The sequence below is a fragment of the Alosa pseudoharengus genome, unplaced genomic scaffold (assembly GCF_046254945.1).
Source record: "Alosa pseudoharengus isolate Yale_2024_CS ecotype anadromous, Long Island Sound unplaced genomic scaffold, YU_APseudo_1.1 YU_APseudo_1.1_scf_11, whole genome shotgun sequence".
Lineage (NCBI taxonomy): Eukaryota > Metazoa > Chordata > Actinopteri > Clupeiformes > Clupeidae > Alosa > Alosa pseudoharengus.
The window spans coordinates 34194211-34208125 of record NW_027468576.1 but is presented as its reverse complement, the minus strand read 5'-3'; the positions used below and the strand labels follow the sequence as shown (position 1 = coordinate 34208125).

General features: G+C 43.1%; 2 protein-coding genes across 4 annotated transcripts; both read left to right on the top strand.

The window, feature by feature from the left end:
- Nucleotides 1–6425, top strand: plin3 (perilipin 3). Its single transcript, XM_076278993.1, has 8 exons — nt 1–89; nt 1231–1339; nt 1624–1819; nt 2931–3013; nt 3587–3791; nt 4483–4898; nt 5106–5324; nt 5792–6425. The coding sequence occupies exons 2-8, from the start codon at nt 1244–1246 to the stop codon at nt 5936–5938; spliced, it is 1362 nt and encodes a 453-aa protein (XP_076135108.1). The 5' UTR covers nt 1–89; nt 1231–1243; the 3' UTR covers nt 5939–6425.
- A 739-nt stretch (nt 6426–7164) lies between these two features.
- On the top strand, nt 7165–13375 carry LOC143117338 (AN1-type zinc finger protein 5). 3 transcript variants are annotated; one of them, XM_076278992.1, is made up of 6 exons: nt 7165–7259; nt 8904–9113; nt 9447–9552; nt 9727–9848; nt 11266–11373; nt 12448–13375. In XM_076278992.1, exons 2-6 carry the CDS (start codon nt 8954–8956, stop codon nt 12594–12596), a joined length of 645 nt encoding a protein of 214 aa, XP_076135107.1. In that variant the 5' UTR covers nt 7165–7259; nt 8904–8953; the 3' UTR covers nt 12597–13375. The 3 variants fall into 3 exon arrangements, with proteins under 3 accessions (XP_076135107.1, XP_076135105.1, XP_076135106.1); XM_076278990.1 differs by having other exon boundaries at nt 9724–9848; XM_076278991.1 differs by lacking the exon at nt 7165–7259 and having other exon boundaries at nt 7368–9113; nt 9724–9848.
- Nucleotides 13376–13915: the final 540 nt, after the last annotated feature.

Below are 13915 nucleotides of genomic sequence, written 5' to 3'. Positions count from 1 at the left end.
CTTGCGTCCAGCCATTCGAAGATTGTAGCCTCTGACAGGTCAACAGAGGACAGCGACTTCACTTGACAGTTTCCCGCACGGACGCGCAGGTCAGTGCACTCAGTTTTCCGATCAACATGATCAATTGTTCTTTTTTTGTGGGTTACAATATTACATCTATAAGATATTGTTGTAGCCTATAATTACGCCCAGATGATCTAGTTTCGATGGCCCTATTTCTTGAAATGAGATTGCGAAAGATTTTGAAGCAATAGCCTACGTCGAAAGTTGTTCAATCTTGACTCTCACTCGCAGAGATAATACGTTAAGAATGAATGTTCGTGGACTTGAACTCGGCTATTTGTAGGCTATAGCCTAACTTAAAACGCTTTCCTACCTTTGACCGCTAAATTGACTTAACGTTAAACTTGATGGAGTAGGCTAACATCAAGCCTCATAGCGAGGCTAGTGTCTGGGTCATGTGCAATGTGAGCTGATTCACGTTATTCCAGAGGGAATCTTTTTTAACAGGGTAGGGGCTATATTGAAACACAATTCTGGCAACACACCCATTGTGTCAGGTCACGTTCTGTTGCTTCACAAACTGTTTCACTCGCTTTTAATAGGCTACAATCCATTGTGTGAGTAGATAGTTAGGGGAAAGATGTTGGCCTTTGACACACTTTGTTTAGTTGCTCTATGTCTCTATATGTGAGGCCCGGAGATGCAATGGGCATAAGTGGTAGTAAAGAGTGTCTCATCAAGTAGAGGTTTTGCTAAAAGTTCTTCAGTTTGGCTGTAGAGGGCAGCTCTTGCCACAGCTAAGTGGTCCTAAAGAGGATATAGTCAGCATGTTATTGGCTTATTTTCCTGTCACTAACATGAGAGGGCTGTTCAATCTCTGTTGAAATCTGTTATCTTTTTATCTTTACCATTATCTTAGACAACTCACATACTTCGACCAAAGGCCAACAGACATGGTCTCTCGTGTGTCCATTATGATGCGAGTCATCATGTTTCTCAATCGTATAGTCATAATTAATAGATTATGAAAAATGAACTTTGTAAGATCACATACACAGTGGCATGTCTTCAGTTTGATTGTGTCTAGTTACCCACACTTGATCCTCTATGAACTCTCCATCAGAGTGCATCAGCACAGCAAAGCAAATGTCTTTTCTTTTGTGGTTGTTGAATTGAAATATATATATATATATATATATATATATATGTTTCTGTTTCACCTTATAGAAATCAAGACAAAATGGCAGACAACAAAGAAACTGAGCCCCAGCCAAATGCACAGCAAGCTCAAGATTCACAGCCAGCTCAAGACCCACAGCCAGCTCAAGATCCACAGGTGAGGTGATCAGTCATCCCATGGATTCAACATCTCGTGCATTTATTTGAAAAGTGGATTGTCAGCTTAGCTGCAATGGAGCATTGAATGTATACATGGTTAACTGTAATGTAACACATTCTCTATTTGCTGTGGATTACTTGTAAAACACACCTGACAAGTTAATGCCCAAGTTATCCATTAGTCAAGACAATCAGACATTTTAATGATGATGTTATATCAGCAGTATAAAATATTGTGTGTGTGTGTGTGTGTCTGTTTTTCTTTCTCTCTGTGTCTCTCAGAGCCTGGTGTCTCGTGTGGGTAACCTGCCTCTGTTAAGCTCGACCTATCAGATGCTGTCGAGCGCCTACAGCACCACTAAGGAGAATGTGCCCTTGCTGAAGGGGGTGATGGATGTGGCCGAAAGCGGGGTGTGCACCCTAGCAGCGGCCGCTTCCACTGGCTCCAAGCCCATACTGGACCGCCTGGAGCCTCAGAGTAAGTCCACAGCACCTTGCACTGGGGTTAGACTAAAGATTATTTTCACCATCAATTAATCTGTCGACTATGATCGCTCGATGGTGTTTTATGGCCCCAACGTCGTCTTCCAGGCATCGCTGTCACCGTCGACTTAAAGGCACCTAATCCTAAACCTAACCCCAACCCTAACCCATGCCTAACCATAACGCCTTCCATGCAGCGTTGCCTTGAAGACAACGTTGGGGGCATAAAACACCAAGAAACACTATGATTTTGATCAATCAATTAGTTATTTGGTCTATAAAATGGTAGGGAATAAGTGCCTCTCAAAGCCCAAGATGATCGTCTCAAATGTCCTGTTTTATCCGTGGCCCAACAATATGTAACACACTGCCACGGAAAGATAAAGAAACAAGAAAATGGTCAAATTTAGGAGGTCGGATTCAGACAGTTGTCAAAATAGTTGGAGAGTTTAATAGATGACAACTAATTATTGCAGCTATTGTTGCATACTCTTGTTTGGGAAGTAGTGACCCTGTTTTTACCATCTCTCTCGGATTACCAGTAGGCATTAGGTGTTTGGCATCCCCATTTTATACTCTGATCAAAGGTTTTCTTTTAGCTGGGCTATGGTGGGTGGGGGGCCTGGGATATTGAGCCTTGCATCATTCTGTGAAAGCTGCAAAACATTATGATTGTTAATTGTGTGAAATGCATTGTAATTAAATCAAACTAAATAGCATAAGGTTATTCTCAAAGGTCAAGCTATTGTTTTACATGTCACAATGTTTTCTTGGCCAGTTATTTCACAGAATGCCTGCAGGGTTTTCAGCATAGCAAGAAGAGGATTTAGGCCTTTCTGCCTCCTAATTAGCCAAAATGGGAAAGGTCTTTAGCATTTCCTTGATCACATGCTTGCACTCTATTGTTGGCACGTAGAGCATGGGGATCTCATTATCCAGTTATTTCCTGTGCTTACACTGCCGTTCTGAAATGCTTCCAAAATATCTGGCACATAATTAAGTATTAATAAATCCAAACAAACTGTGGACTGAAAACAAAAATTCTCCCCCTTTTTGCTTAGCTCTCTCCCTCCATAGTAAATGCTATAATGGCTTTTCTATTTCAGTTACTGCTGTGAATGAATATGCCATGTTGGGACTGGATAAGGTGGAGCAGAAGCTGCCCATATTACAGCAGCCTGCAGATAAGGTAGGAGTTCAAAGCGTTCTCACGGGTCATGGAATTTTAAATTTGACTTAGAGTAGGAACTATAATATTTGCCTCATGAAGTAAATAGATACACCTTTATCTCCTTCCTCTGTGCAGCAAGTTAAGTAGCATCAAGTCCCTACTACCAGTATTTGCTGTGTGTACACTTTGACACATTGATGTATTTGTGTGTGTGTGTGTGTGTGTATGTGTGTGGTTGGTTGTACTGATCAAATAGCGCTACAGCACTAGGTCATCAGAGATTTTTTTTGGCACATCAGTCTTATTTTTTCTTTTTGTCTTTAAAGGAACACAATTCACTTCTTTTACCATAAAGTAACGTCTTCAAACTCATTCTGATTCTACATTGACTGAAAATACAAAGAATTAAGTCATTTCCAATGCGCGCCTGGAACGTTTGATATCACACTGTAGGCTAACGTTGTTGATCGGGTAGGATCGTGACCCTTTTAGTCAGTTTATGACTAACTGGGTATCGTCTTAGCGCTAAATGGCGTTGAATATTGACACCAAGGGGCATTCATATCAACTCTTCCATTGTGTTCCTTTAAGGTTGTGTCAGACATGTACAGTTCTGTCACTGGAGCCAAAGATGCCATGATTGGGGCAGTCATGGGGGGAGTGGAGATGACCCGTGCAGCTGTGAATGAGCGCATAAACACAGTGAGCCAGATGGTCAGCAGTGGGGTCAACATGGCCCTGAGTCATTCCGAGAGCTGGGTGGACCACTACCTGCCAATGAGCGAGAAAGAACTGGGTGAGCACTGAGCAACTCAACAAACTCTTTCAGCTACTGCACAAAATCTGATACCCTGGAAATCCAGAGTTCTCGCGGGAGCACAATTTGAATTTGCTGAGCGAGTCACTCTGGCAATGAGTAATGATGGTAATGAGTAATGATGCTCATTACTTATTCTCTTGTAGCGAGGTGCACCAATCACATTCTGTGTCTGATATAGGCGGGCCAGAGGCAAGCTAAACAAATGATGACAGCGCTGTCCGGAATCAGTCAGTAAACAATGGTCATAATGTTAACCAATTGCGTGCAGTGAGATTTTCAAATGCGTGCTTGGTGCCGCCCCTCGAGTTGAGCCATTACATTAGTCATTGCCAGACCCTTAATCTCTCTAGATTTCTAGGGTCTGGATTTCCAGGCTACCAATATACTGTACACATGTTAATTAACTTCAGCAACACAATGATTATGAACACTTCTGTTTTACTAATATGGATGAAATAGATACATTGTGCAGTTTGAGGGTTTGTAAATAAAGCCGTAGGGTTGTGATTAGAAATAGTTGGCTTCTCAGCCTCAATAGTATAAATCTCAGAAATATACCTGTATACTACTCACCATGCCTTGTGTTTCTGTGCACACATGGCCTCCATATTCCCACCTCTTTGTACACCCCTAGTCATTCGTTTTGTTTTTTAATGCCTCTCACCAGCTGCACTGTCTGAACCCATCCCAAGTGAAGAGGCAGCAGCCATGGTGAGCTCCAGTCCAGCAGGTTCTGGTTCCAGTTCCGACTCCAGTCCCAGCTATTTCGTCCGCCTGGGCAAACTCTCTGCCAAGGTGCGTGAGCGTGCGTTGGAGCAGTCGCTGGGGCGTGCCCGAAACGCCCGCGATGCCACCCACGCGGCCGTGACGCAGATCAGCAGCACGCTGGACCTCTTGGAGAATGCCCGCACCACTCTGGCCACCGCCAACCAACAGCTAGGGGGCGCTCCTGACCAGCTGATGCAGCGCTGGAAAGAGTGGCAGCATAGGCAACGGCAGCAGGGACAGCCACGGGGAGGAGAGGGTGAAGGGACGCAGGGGGAGCAGAGCATGGAAGTGGATGGGACCAGCGACCAGGGAACGGTACCATGTGCTCCATTATTTCCAATATGTTAGAAATCATCTCAATAATTGGCCCCTTTATTTACCTTGTTCACCAACATTGTTTCCCCTAAGAGAAATATCTTCCTCTTTGAGTGCTCGTATTTGCACCCAAGCAAAACAAATTTTTTTCTCTTCTATTCAATTCCTGAACTCAAAATGTGTATGTGCATGTGTGTGCTCCTGTAGCAGTTAGAGAGCTGGACCCTATCCATGGCGCGTGACCTGACGGGGCAGCTGCGAACGGCCTGCTCCACGGTGGTGTCCAGTGCACAGGGTCTCCCCGGCACCGTGCAGGAGCAGCTGCTCAACGCTCGCCGCAACGCAGAGGAGCTCCAGCGTTCCCTGGGCAACGCCAGCACCCTCACGCCACAACTCCTGCAGCAGACACGCAACCAGATAACACAGGTGCCCGGACTAGATAGACAGATAGATAGATAGATAGAAAGATAGATAGATAGATAGATAGATAGATAGATAAATACTTTATTGATCCCCAGGGGAAATTCAAGGTCTCAGTAGCATACAGACATCACACACACATTCACTAACATCAGAAAAAGTAATTAAAAGTATAGGGACTGAGCCTGCGATTCTCTGTGCATAGTTTCCACTTGGCCCATGGGCTGACAGCAGCACAGCCATTGCAATATATGTGCTATTAGCTGTCATGTATTTCAGCTATGTATCGTATTTTTATAGGTTTATGCTGACAATGTCAGGAACATGTCTATTATAGTAAAGGATTCTCATTTTTACACGGGTTTACACTTCCCTAGTCAGATACAGGGATTGCTGAGGACAGGTATAATGGTTTTAGCCTGAGCACTAAATCCCCTTAGCTTCAATAACTAGTATTCTTCCTTTTGCTTCAGGTGCGACAGTCTTTGGATGGAGTGGTGGAGTATCTGCTCCACAACACCCCTCTGAACTGGCTGGTGGGGCCCTTCGCACCCCAGAACACTGAGAAACCAGGGAAGGCAGAGGCCACAGCTCAGCCAGCTCCCCCAAGTCAGGCCTGAAGACTGAGCCTCAGAGATGGCAATCAACTAAACTATATACTCTCCAAGTGCCTATACTCCAAGTGCCTACATACTCTCCAAGTGCCAAGAGTAACAGCATTGATAACTGTGCTGTTGGATCACTATTAAATAGTGTGTTTACATTAAGTAGGTTAATTCAAGAAGTGGCTGTGCCTGTATTAATAAAGAATACATTCATAAAGTATTCTAAGAAAAAATAATTAATTCTAATATAATGTTGGGCTGACAGTATGTCACTAAAATTGAATTTAAATATTGTCTGGTGTGATCCATTAGACAATGTAAGCATCCTGTAAAAAATACTTTCAAGATAGGCCTACTGTATCACAGTTTACAAATTTCCCCCAAAGCATTTTGCTTTACTTGACAAAGTCAAGGAGTGATTACATTTTGATTGCATACTGGTATTTAAAAATAATAAGTGGTTGTACATGTATTAATAAAGAATTATTCTATAATTCTGAGATGTTTTGAATCATGTTTACTCTACGACCAGCACTGGACCGAAATTTACAAGTTCATTTGACAGATCCTTTATACCATATACCATATCTGCTGAAGTTGTAGCCTACTAAAGGCGTACAATACCATAATCCAATGGGTGACCTTGGGTTAGAGATAGATAGATAGATACTTTATTGATCCCCAAGGGGAAATTCAAGAAAGGTTCTGCATGTCGCCACTTTCACTGACTGCAATGATAACGGTTATTAATTGAACTATGTTTTATAATGAAGAAGATGTGAATTTAAAACTACATAGTTTATTTTATTATTATTATTACTGGATTTGAGTTCACTCTGTGACATCGACACTTCACCGGTCCAAACTGGACTTCCAGCCCCTTTCTTTATGGTGGTCTGTACTGTGTGGCCTGGGATAGGAATACACATACGAACTGGGTGTCCCCAGTCTAGGTGGTGTGTTCTGCATTGAGAAAACGCGTGTCCATTCCAGAATGTTTATTGATCTCAAATGTGCATTGTGATTTTTACTGTGATGTGATGTGCTGAAAAATGCTATTCTCCACATTACACGCTCTAACACTCATTGTATCTGAGTTGGGGTAGAACTTGCAATTGTGACATTATCACCCAATGTTGTTTTTTTACAGATTATATTTTGATAATACGACTTCACTTGTATGATAAAATGAATTGTTGCTTTAGAGTGACGTCACGGTCGTTGTTCGGAATGACGGGAGGTAGCCGTGGGGGGAGAAGGCCGCGCGCACAGACGGAGCTGATTAGCTACCAGTGTATTTCTAAGAATCAAGGTCGTCAATTACTTCGTATTACAGGTAATGTTGATTGAAAATATAAAGCAGGGAAAGTTTGATACGGGCGTGCTGATACAATCTGCGATAGATTCCCGTCTGTCTGCGTGCCATCACTTGCCTGGTTAGCGACCGACCTAGCCAGCTGGCTAATTCTTTATCAACAACAGCTAACGATAGCTAACCTCGCTAGCCAGCTAGTTAGACAGCCAGCGATAGTCAAATTTCGCTAGGGTAGCGACTTCAAAGAAAACTAATTCAACCTATGATTGTCTATAGTATACGCCGAATTTTGATTCATTTGATCGTATGGATATTGTATGTAATGTACTTGACGGTTAAGTGTTGCTGTCACATTTGTTTCTCTACTTCGGTCAGATAATATTCGAGTCAAAGACAAAATGTTTTTCCGAATTGCGGACAAACCTGGGGGGTTTGTGTAGCTAGCTGTTCCCCAATCAGCTTCAGCTTTAGTTAGCAATGCTAGTTTGCTAATGTTGGTTAGCCAGTTGTCCCAGAAAGGTTAGTGTTGATACCAAACAATTTGGCAACCATATAGGAACATAATACTTACAGTTACCACACTGGTAACTGTAACGTTATGAAAGTTTGTTTGGCCTGGTAACGTTAGTGTTGAATGTCTAACCATCTCGATCCTGGTTAAGCCCTTCCTTGCTTTTCAAACCAACGGACTGACCTAACGTTAGTTAACGTTATACGATGGTGGATAGCAATTCAGGTCCTTTTGTTTGTTGACTTATAGATTGAAATATATACCATTTTAACAACCAAGGAATTCGTTAACTTGCTTGTTTGTTATTTGCGTCCTCGGCTTTGGATCATTTTATGCACTTGTCACTAGGTAGACATGGCAAGGTAGCAAACGTTAAGTAGGTGAGATGGACTTGTGAGTGTTTGCCTGTGTGACTATCTGTCTGCCAGATTGGGGAACCTATTGTCGGTAGTTTGGGAACGGGAACAATTTGACCACCTAACGTTTTTCCAGCGTTTGAACAATAGGTGTCGTTATGCGATATTTTTTTTTTCTGGCAAATATCCTTGTCATCAAGCAAAGTGACATTTCTCGTTGAAAACGTTAGGGCAGTTTCCTTCCCAGGTTATCTTTCTTGTTAGTTTTGTTTATCAAATCCCAGTTATACGTCAGTAAGAAAAGTAAAACTAGTTTGTATTATGATATGACAAATTCAGACATAAATGTCAAGCTGGACAAAAACACTTTGTCGAGGACAGGGCATACCTTTTCCTGTGTGAACAGAGGGTTGTTAAACTATTAAAATCTCAAGGATTTTTTGGTCTGTGTTCAGTGTGATCGTGTTTCCATTTTTTTTTTTTTAACAAGGTTATCATCTTTGTAGCTCCTCTATCAGTCTCTGGTTCCACTTCATGTCCTGATAGCTGTTACATGTCCTGGCAAATCTGTTTGTGGACAGAGAAACTGGACTAGCTTCACCTGAACCAGTTGTGGTGGCATCTCATAATCACCCCCAAACATTTCTTTGCATTTCATATATTAGCTCTTGCCATTGTATTTAGAACTGCTCTCATGCTCCAATGCCGATCTCCAAGCTCTTTTAGCAAACTGTACAATTGTTAACATCTGTAAGTTAGTGGGTGCTTAGTTTTTCTAACTCTTCAACCCCGTTTCAGGACTGTCCTCTCCCATCCCCCTTACCCCTTTTGTGTGAGAGAGAGAGAGCATGGCTCAGGAGACCAATCAGACGCAGGTGCCAATGCTTTGCACTATGGGCTGTGGTTTCTATGGTAATCCTCGCACCAACGGCATGTGCTCGGTCTGCTACAAGGAACACCTGCAGAGGCAACAGGGAGGGGGGCGATCCAGCCCTCCAGGTGAAAAAGGTAGGATGATGGGAGGGAGAAGAACCCACAGGGGGTGGTGGGAGTGCCTGCTAAAAGGGGCTGGAGAAGAGGGTAGCCCTCCTGGCTGCCAGTCCTGGCATTAGTCAGCAAGAGAGTGTTTTGTTTTAATTTAGTTTTTTTTTCCGTTTGTTTGTTCATCCAAAACAAGTCCCGACACACATGTTGATTTTGGAAACTCTGGAATCTCTATGTTAATCCATCCTACTTTCAATTTACTTTTATACAAGCTTTGATTGTACTGTTAGATGGTGTGTCACGTGTAGTTGTACTTGTTGGTGAAATTCAACATAGCTCTTTTGTACTTCTGACAAGCCGCTACGTCTCCGGTGGGGTCTCCGGGAACTTCAGGTGTGTCTGTGGAGAACATTCCAGCACCTGCCACAGAAGGGCCAGCTCAGCCTGAAGAAAGGACATCTAGGTAGGAAGATTACGCTTGTCATCCCTGAACTAGCTGACAACCGAAATAAGACACCACATAACACTACTCCACAAATATGTCTTACACATAGTAACAAAAAACCACTGAAGAAATATTTTGTTACACTCTCTTGTTTGCCGTAACTGAATAATCTTCATCTCTCTATGGCAGTAGTTCGCCCAGCCCAGTAACCCAACAGATGACCGCCATGAGCATCTCCCAGGACACTGCTGCCACTGATTCGGACCGAGCCGACGTGGAAGAGGAAGAGGATGAGGGCTCATCTAAATCGTCAGGTTAGATCCTGCGCTCCTCCTCTTCATGTTTATCTTTCTGCATCCACCTCAAAGGTCAGTGAGTAGCATATGGATTCTGTACTCTGAATTCCTTGTTGTTACCCAGAACAGTTGCGGATCCTTAAAAAGGTCAATCATGCAACGAGAGATCTGCAGTCTTAGTTCTCAACCAGTTTTCTTGTTGCAAACAAGAATCAAAAAGTTATTGATTATACTGGAGGGAAGGTCAAAGGTGAGCACTCTGGCTGTCATGTGCTGTTTTCAATATGCTAACCACCTGCACAGCCCCATCTTCCAGTTCTGGATACACCTGCATTCTTCACTGATATTATAGACCCTTTCAAGAGAGTTCATTATCAGCATCTTATTCCACTGCTTGGTTGAATTTCCCATTGTCCTACGTAATTTAGAACGACCATTAACCGTATGTTATCTGCACACCTATGAAGTAGATCCATTTTTTTGGCCGTATCACACTTGTATATTAATTCGCCGAACTCGTTGTGAAGTTTAAATGAACTGTCACGTTGCATCCGAGCTGTAAAATGCAGACATTCAGGACATTGCAACATTGTAGCATATGACGGAGGTGGCTTTTAGCTAGATGGATGACAGCAGGCTAAGTAAAATAGCGATGTTTCAAAGCTAAAGTTCATCAGAATCTTGGGATACGCCCGCTTGACAACGGGAGAGATAGAACTTACGACTGGCCTTTGGCCGTAGCAACCATCCATTTAGAACTAGTAACGGCAGTTTGTCCTGTTGAGTTGAGAAATTAGTTGATATGTGTCGGAAGAAATTAGTTCTACAAACAAGACAGTTTTAGCGATTAAAACGTTTAAAATGTAACAGGAAATGAACACAACGCAAGTGGCAACAGTGGAATAAGCGGGATAATGGACTCCACGGTGGTCTGTTCACGTCGGGGCCGTTTTACAACCTCGACCGTGCATTAACTTCTGTGAACAGACCACCGTGTCGTCCATTATCCCTTACATAGTTGGCAAGGCTTCCGTTTTAACATTCCATATGTTATCTTAATGCAGAGGAAGTAGATTGGGAACCAAATAGAACGTTCAAGCATTGTTTTTGTTTTTATTGTTGAAAGGGTCTATTGGAGAGCTCTCTGATGATGATGCTGCTGCTATGTAGGAAGCAAATATATGCTATATGACGTTGAACTGAGTTCAGTGTTATTCAGATTCGACATGTATAATACTGGTTGTGTTCTTGTTACTCCAGATTTTATTATTTGGAATTTTATTCAGGTGCACTCAATCTAATGCAAGTTCTTAGTGGTTTATAAATGGAATATGTCTTCCATAGAAAGTCATTCTTTGGCTATATGTTGAGCAGTGCAAGTGTTGTCATAGAGAGTCTGTCTGTCGGTGACTGTTTCTGACTTGTCTTTTCAAAGGACCTGTTGAAGAAGCAGCGCAGGCTTCGTCTGATGGTGAACAGACGCCTGACAAAAACAAGAAGAAGAACCGCTGCTTTACCTGCCGGAAAAAAGTTGGTCTCACAGGTGAGACGGTGTGCGTCTTTATTTATGACCCACTTCAAAGCGTTCATAGGATCTTCCCAAAGCTGCACTGGTAAGCTTTTAATTTTGCCCTTGGCAGTAGTTGCTGCTGGATTCTTCTGTGGTGAGCAAATATGCATAGTTCCCTAAACAGCCTTTGTCCTCTCAGTTAGTCTTGGATCCTTTACAGATCATTTTGTGGGAGAAACACCTGTGCTCAAGAGATTTCCTTTTGATATCCGATTAGAGGCAGAAGTAGGAAAACTTCAAGTAATGTGTAAATGTTTGTAAAAATGTAAGCTATTCTGGCAGCGCAGGACCTTGGCTAGCTCATCTATTTGAGAATCAGTCCACAAGGGCTTTTATCGAGGCCTTTGCAAAAATAGCATATGAGTCCTTAAACTAAGTAAACGGAAGCCAATGAATAATAATAAGTCAGCGGCCTCATCCTCAGCAGTGCCCGCTTATCACTTTACTACTGTTTTAACGTTCTGGCCGGCTGAATGGAAACACTTCCTTGCCGCAGAGCAGCTAGCACCTGCGCGTGTCCCCCGGTCTTGCTTCTCTCCCTCTGTGAGTGAGTGGACTGGTGAGTGGCTATCCCTTCCCCACAAAAGGCCGCTGATGTCAGGCAGCATACTGCAGGCCAGTGGTGCATTTCGCGCCGCGTTGCCGACTCGCACCTTCCTGCCGCAGCGCACCGCCACGCCGAGCCACGCCACGCCACGCGGTCCCTCCTCAAAGGCAGCCAGTGAGGCAGCGCTTACTGTTAAACCCACACTCCGTTTGAAGAACAGGGAGAAACGAGGGCCACTCTGCTTCCTATCTGACTGCCCTCTCACAAGAAACTCCACTCACAAGCCCTGTCCCAATAGGGTTGGGTGTGAGTGCAGTTTGGTTATTGTTCATAAGTGAGCACAATTGTTATTTTTGAGTTGGTACTCTTTGTGTTGGTCAAAAATGTCCGTAAGTGAGAGATTGGGGGGGGGGGGGGGGTATAAGGGTGGTCTGATTAAAGAAATTGAGTTAAAAAAAAAAAAATTTAAGTTGAATATTTGACACTACCTCTTCGTACAGGCTTTGACTGTCGCTGTGGCAACCTGTTCTGCGCCATCCACCGCTACTCTGACAAACACGACTGTCCCTACGACTACCGAGGTGCCGCGGCCGCCCGCATCCGCAAGGAGAACCCCATCGTGGTGGCCGAGAAGATCCAAAAGTTATGAGGACTGAGAGACGTAGCGAAAAGATCGAAATGAAAACAAACGAAACGTTTGACCTGCAAGTTTGGAGCAATGGCGGCACAGATAATACCTGATAAAATGGCTTCATTTATTCATGGTAGGATATAAGGTGGGTGGGCTTTGCAGTGTTACAGCCCAGGTCCTGCCCTTCCCTTCACCGCTCTCTCCCTTTCTCTCCTGGAGTGAAGGCGTGAGTGACTGAACATTTTGTGTGTGTGTGTGTGTGTGTGTTTGCTTGAGAGTCAGGGGGAGCACAGTCGGGTTTGGTGGACAGTAGTCTGCTTCGGGGAGGGAAGACATTTAGATTTTACCCTTTTTCCTTTTTTTTTTCCTTTTTTTAATTCTGGGATGCCAGTTGATTTTCATGTTATCCCTCGACAGTAGATGTAAGAGACTGGGATCCACACATGGACAGAGACTCGGGAGTTGGGTTTGGGTCAAGAATACGTGCTAGGGGGGGTTGTGACAGGCCAGCAGAAGCTTGCTAAGATAGAGCCAGGCTTTACCACGATGTTTGCACTCGCAAGAACTCTCAAACGAGAAGCCTATATCCAGCAACTGTCACATCAACCCCCTCCCCATCTCTCTCCTTTTTTTTTTGCTTTCTTTTTTCGTTTATTTAGTGAATTATTCATTACCATGACAGATATCCCCAGCCTTTGCATTTACAAAAACTGTTTGTCTTTGATATATTGACTTATCATACATCATACTAATTTGGGGGGCATGGACAGTTATTGGAGGGAGGGAGGGAGGGGAGGGGAGGGGAGGGTTGTGAGAGAGAGAGAGAGAGAGAGAGAGAGAGAGAGAGAGAGAGAGCCTTGACATAAATGAGTGAGTGAGTTCAGGTTATTTTTGCTCTTCCCCTACCTTTCTGTTTTAATGAGCGTATGACTTCAGAAGATCTATATTAATATATTGTAGTTAGCTTGAATTGTGTGATTGCATTCTATTTATTTTTTTATTATCATTTGGCTGGTTGGCTGGAGGATTGGCAGCATGTGTCAGGAAAAAAAGAAGATATTTGTTCTTAGTCTTTCAATTATATTCAACCATTTCCATCTGATTATGTAACCATTTGAAGAAATATACATACATATATATGTGTATGTGTTTATATACATACATACAAATTCTATTATGTGATTATGAGTAGAGGGACCTGTTAATATCTTCAACCAATATAAGGAGCCTGGACAGAAGTAGACACTAGATCCCAGATCAAAGCACAAAGGAATACAATGTTTCAGTTTCTTGAGCACAACAGCAGTATAAAAGTGCGTAAATTGAAGCATTCAGTC

Coding starts and splice junctions, on each gene's coding strand:
- LOC143117338 (XM_076278990.1), top strand. CDS start 8,954: ATGGCTCAGGAGACCAATCAGACGCAGGTGCCAATGCTTTGCACTATG. Junction 9,114..9,446: donor CAGCCCTCCAGGTGAAAAAG/GTAGGATGATGG, acceptor ACTTCTGACAAG/CCGCTACGTCTCCGGTGGGG. Junction 9,849..11,265: donor GGGCTCATCTAAATCGTCAG/GTTAGATCCTGC, acceptor GTCTTTTCAAAG/GACCTGTTGAAGAAGCAGCG.
- plin3 (XM_076278993.1), top strand. CDS start 1,244: ATGGCAGACAACAAAGAAACTGAGCCCCAGCCAAATGCACAGCAAGCT. Junction 1,340..1,623: donor AGCCAGCTCAAGATCCACAG/GTGAGGTGATCA, acceptor TGTGTCTCTCAG/AGCCTGGTGTCTCGTGTGGG. Junction 1,820..2,930: donor GGACCGCCTGGAGCCTCAGA/GTAAGTCCACAG, acceptor TTTCTATTTCAG/TTACTGCTGTGAATGAATAT.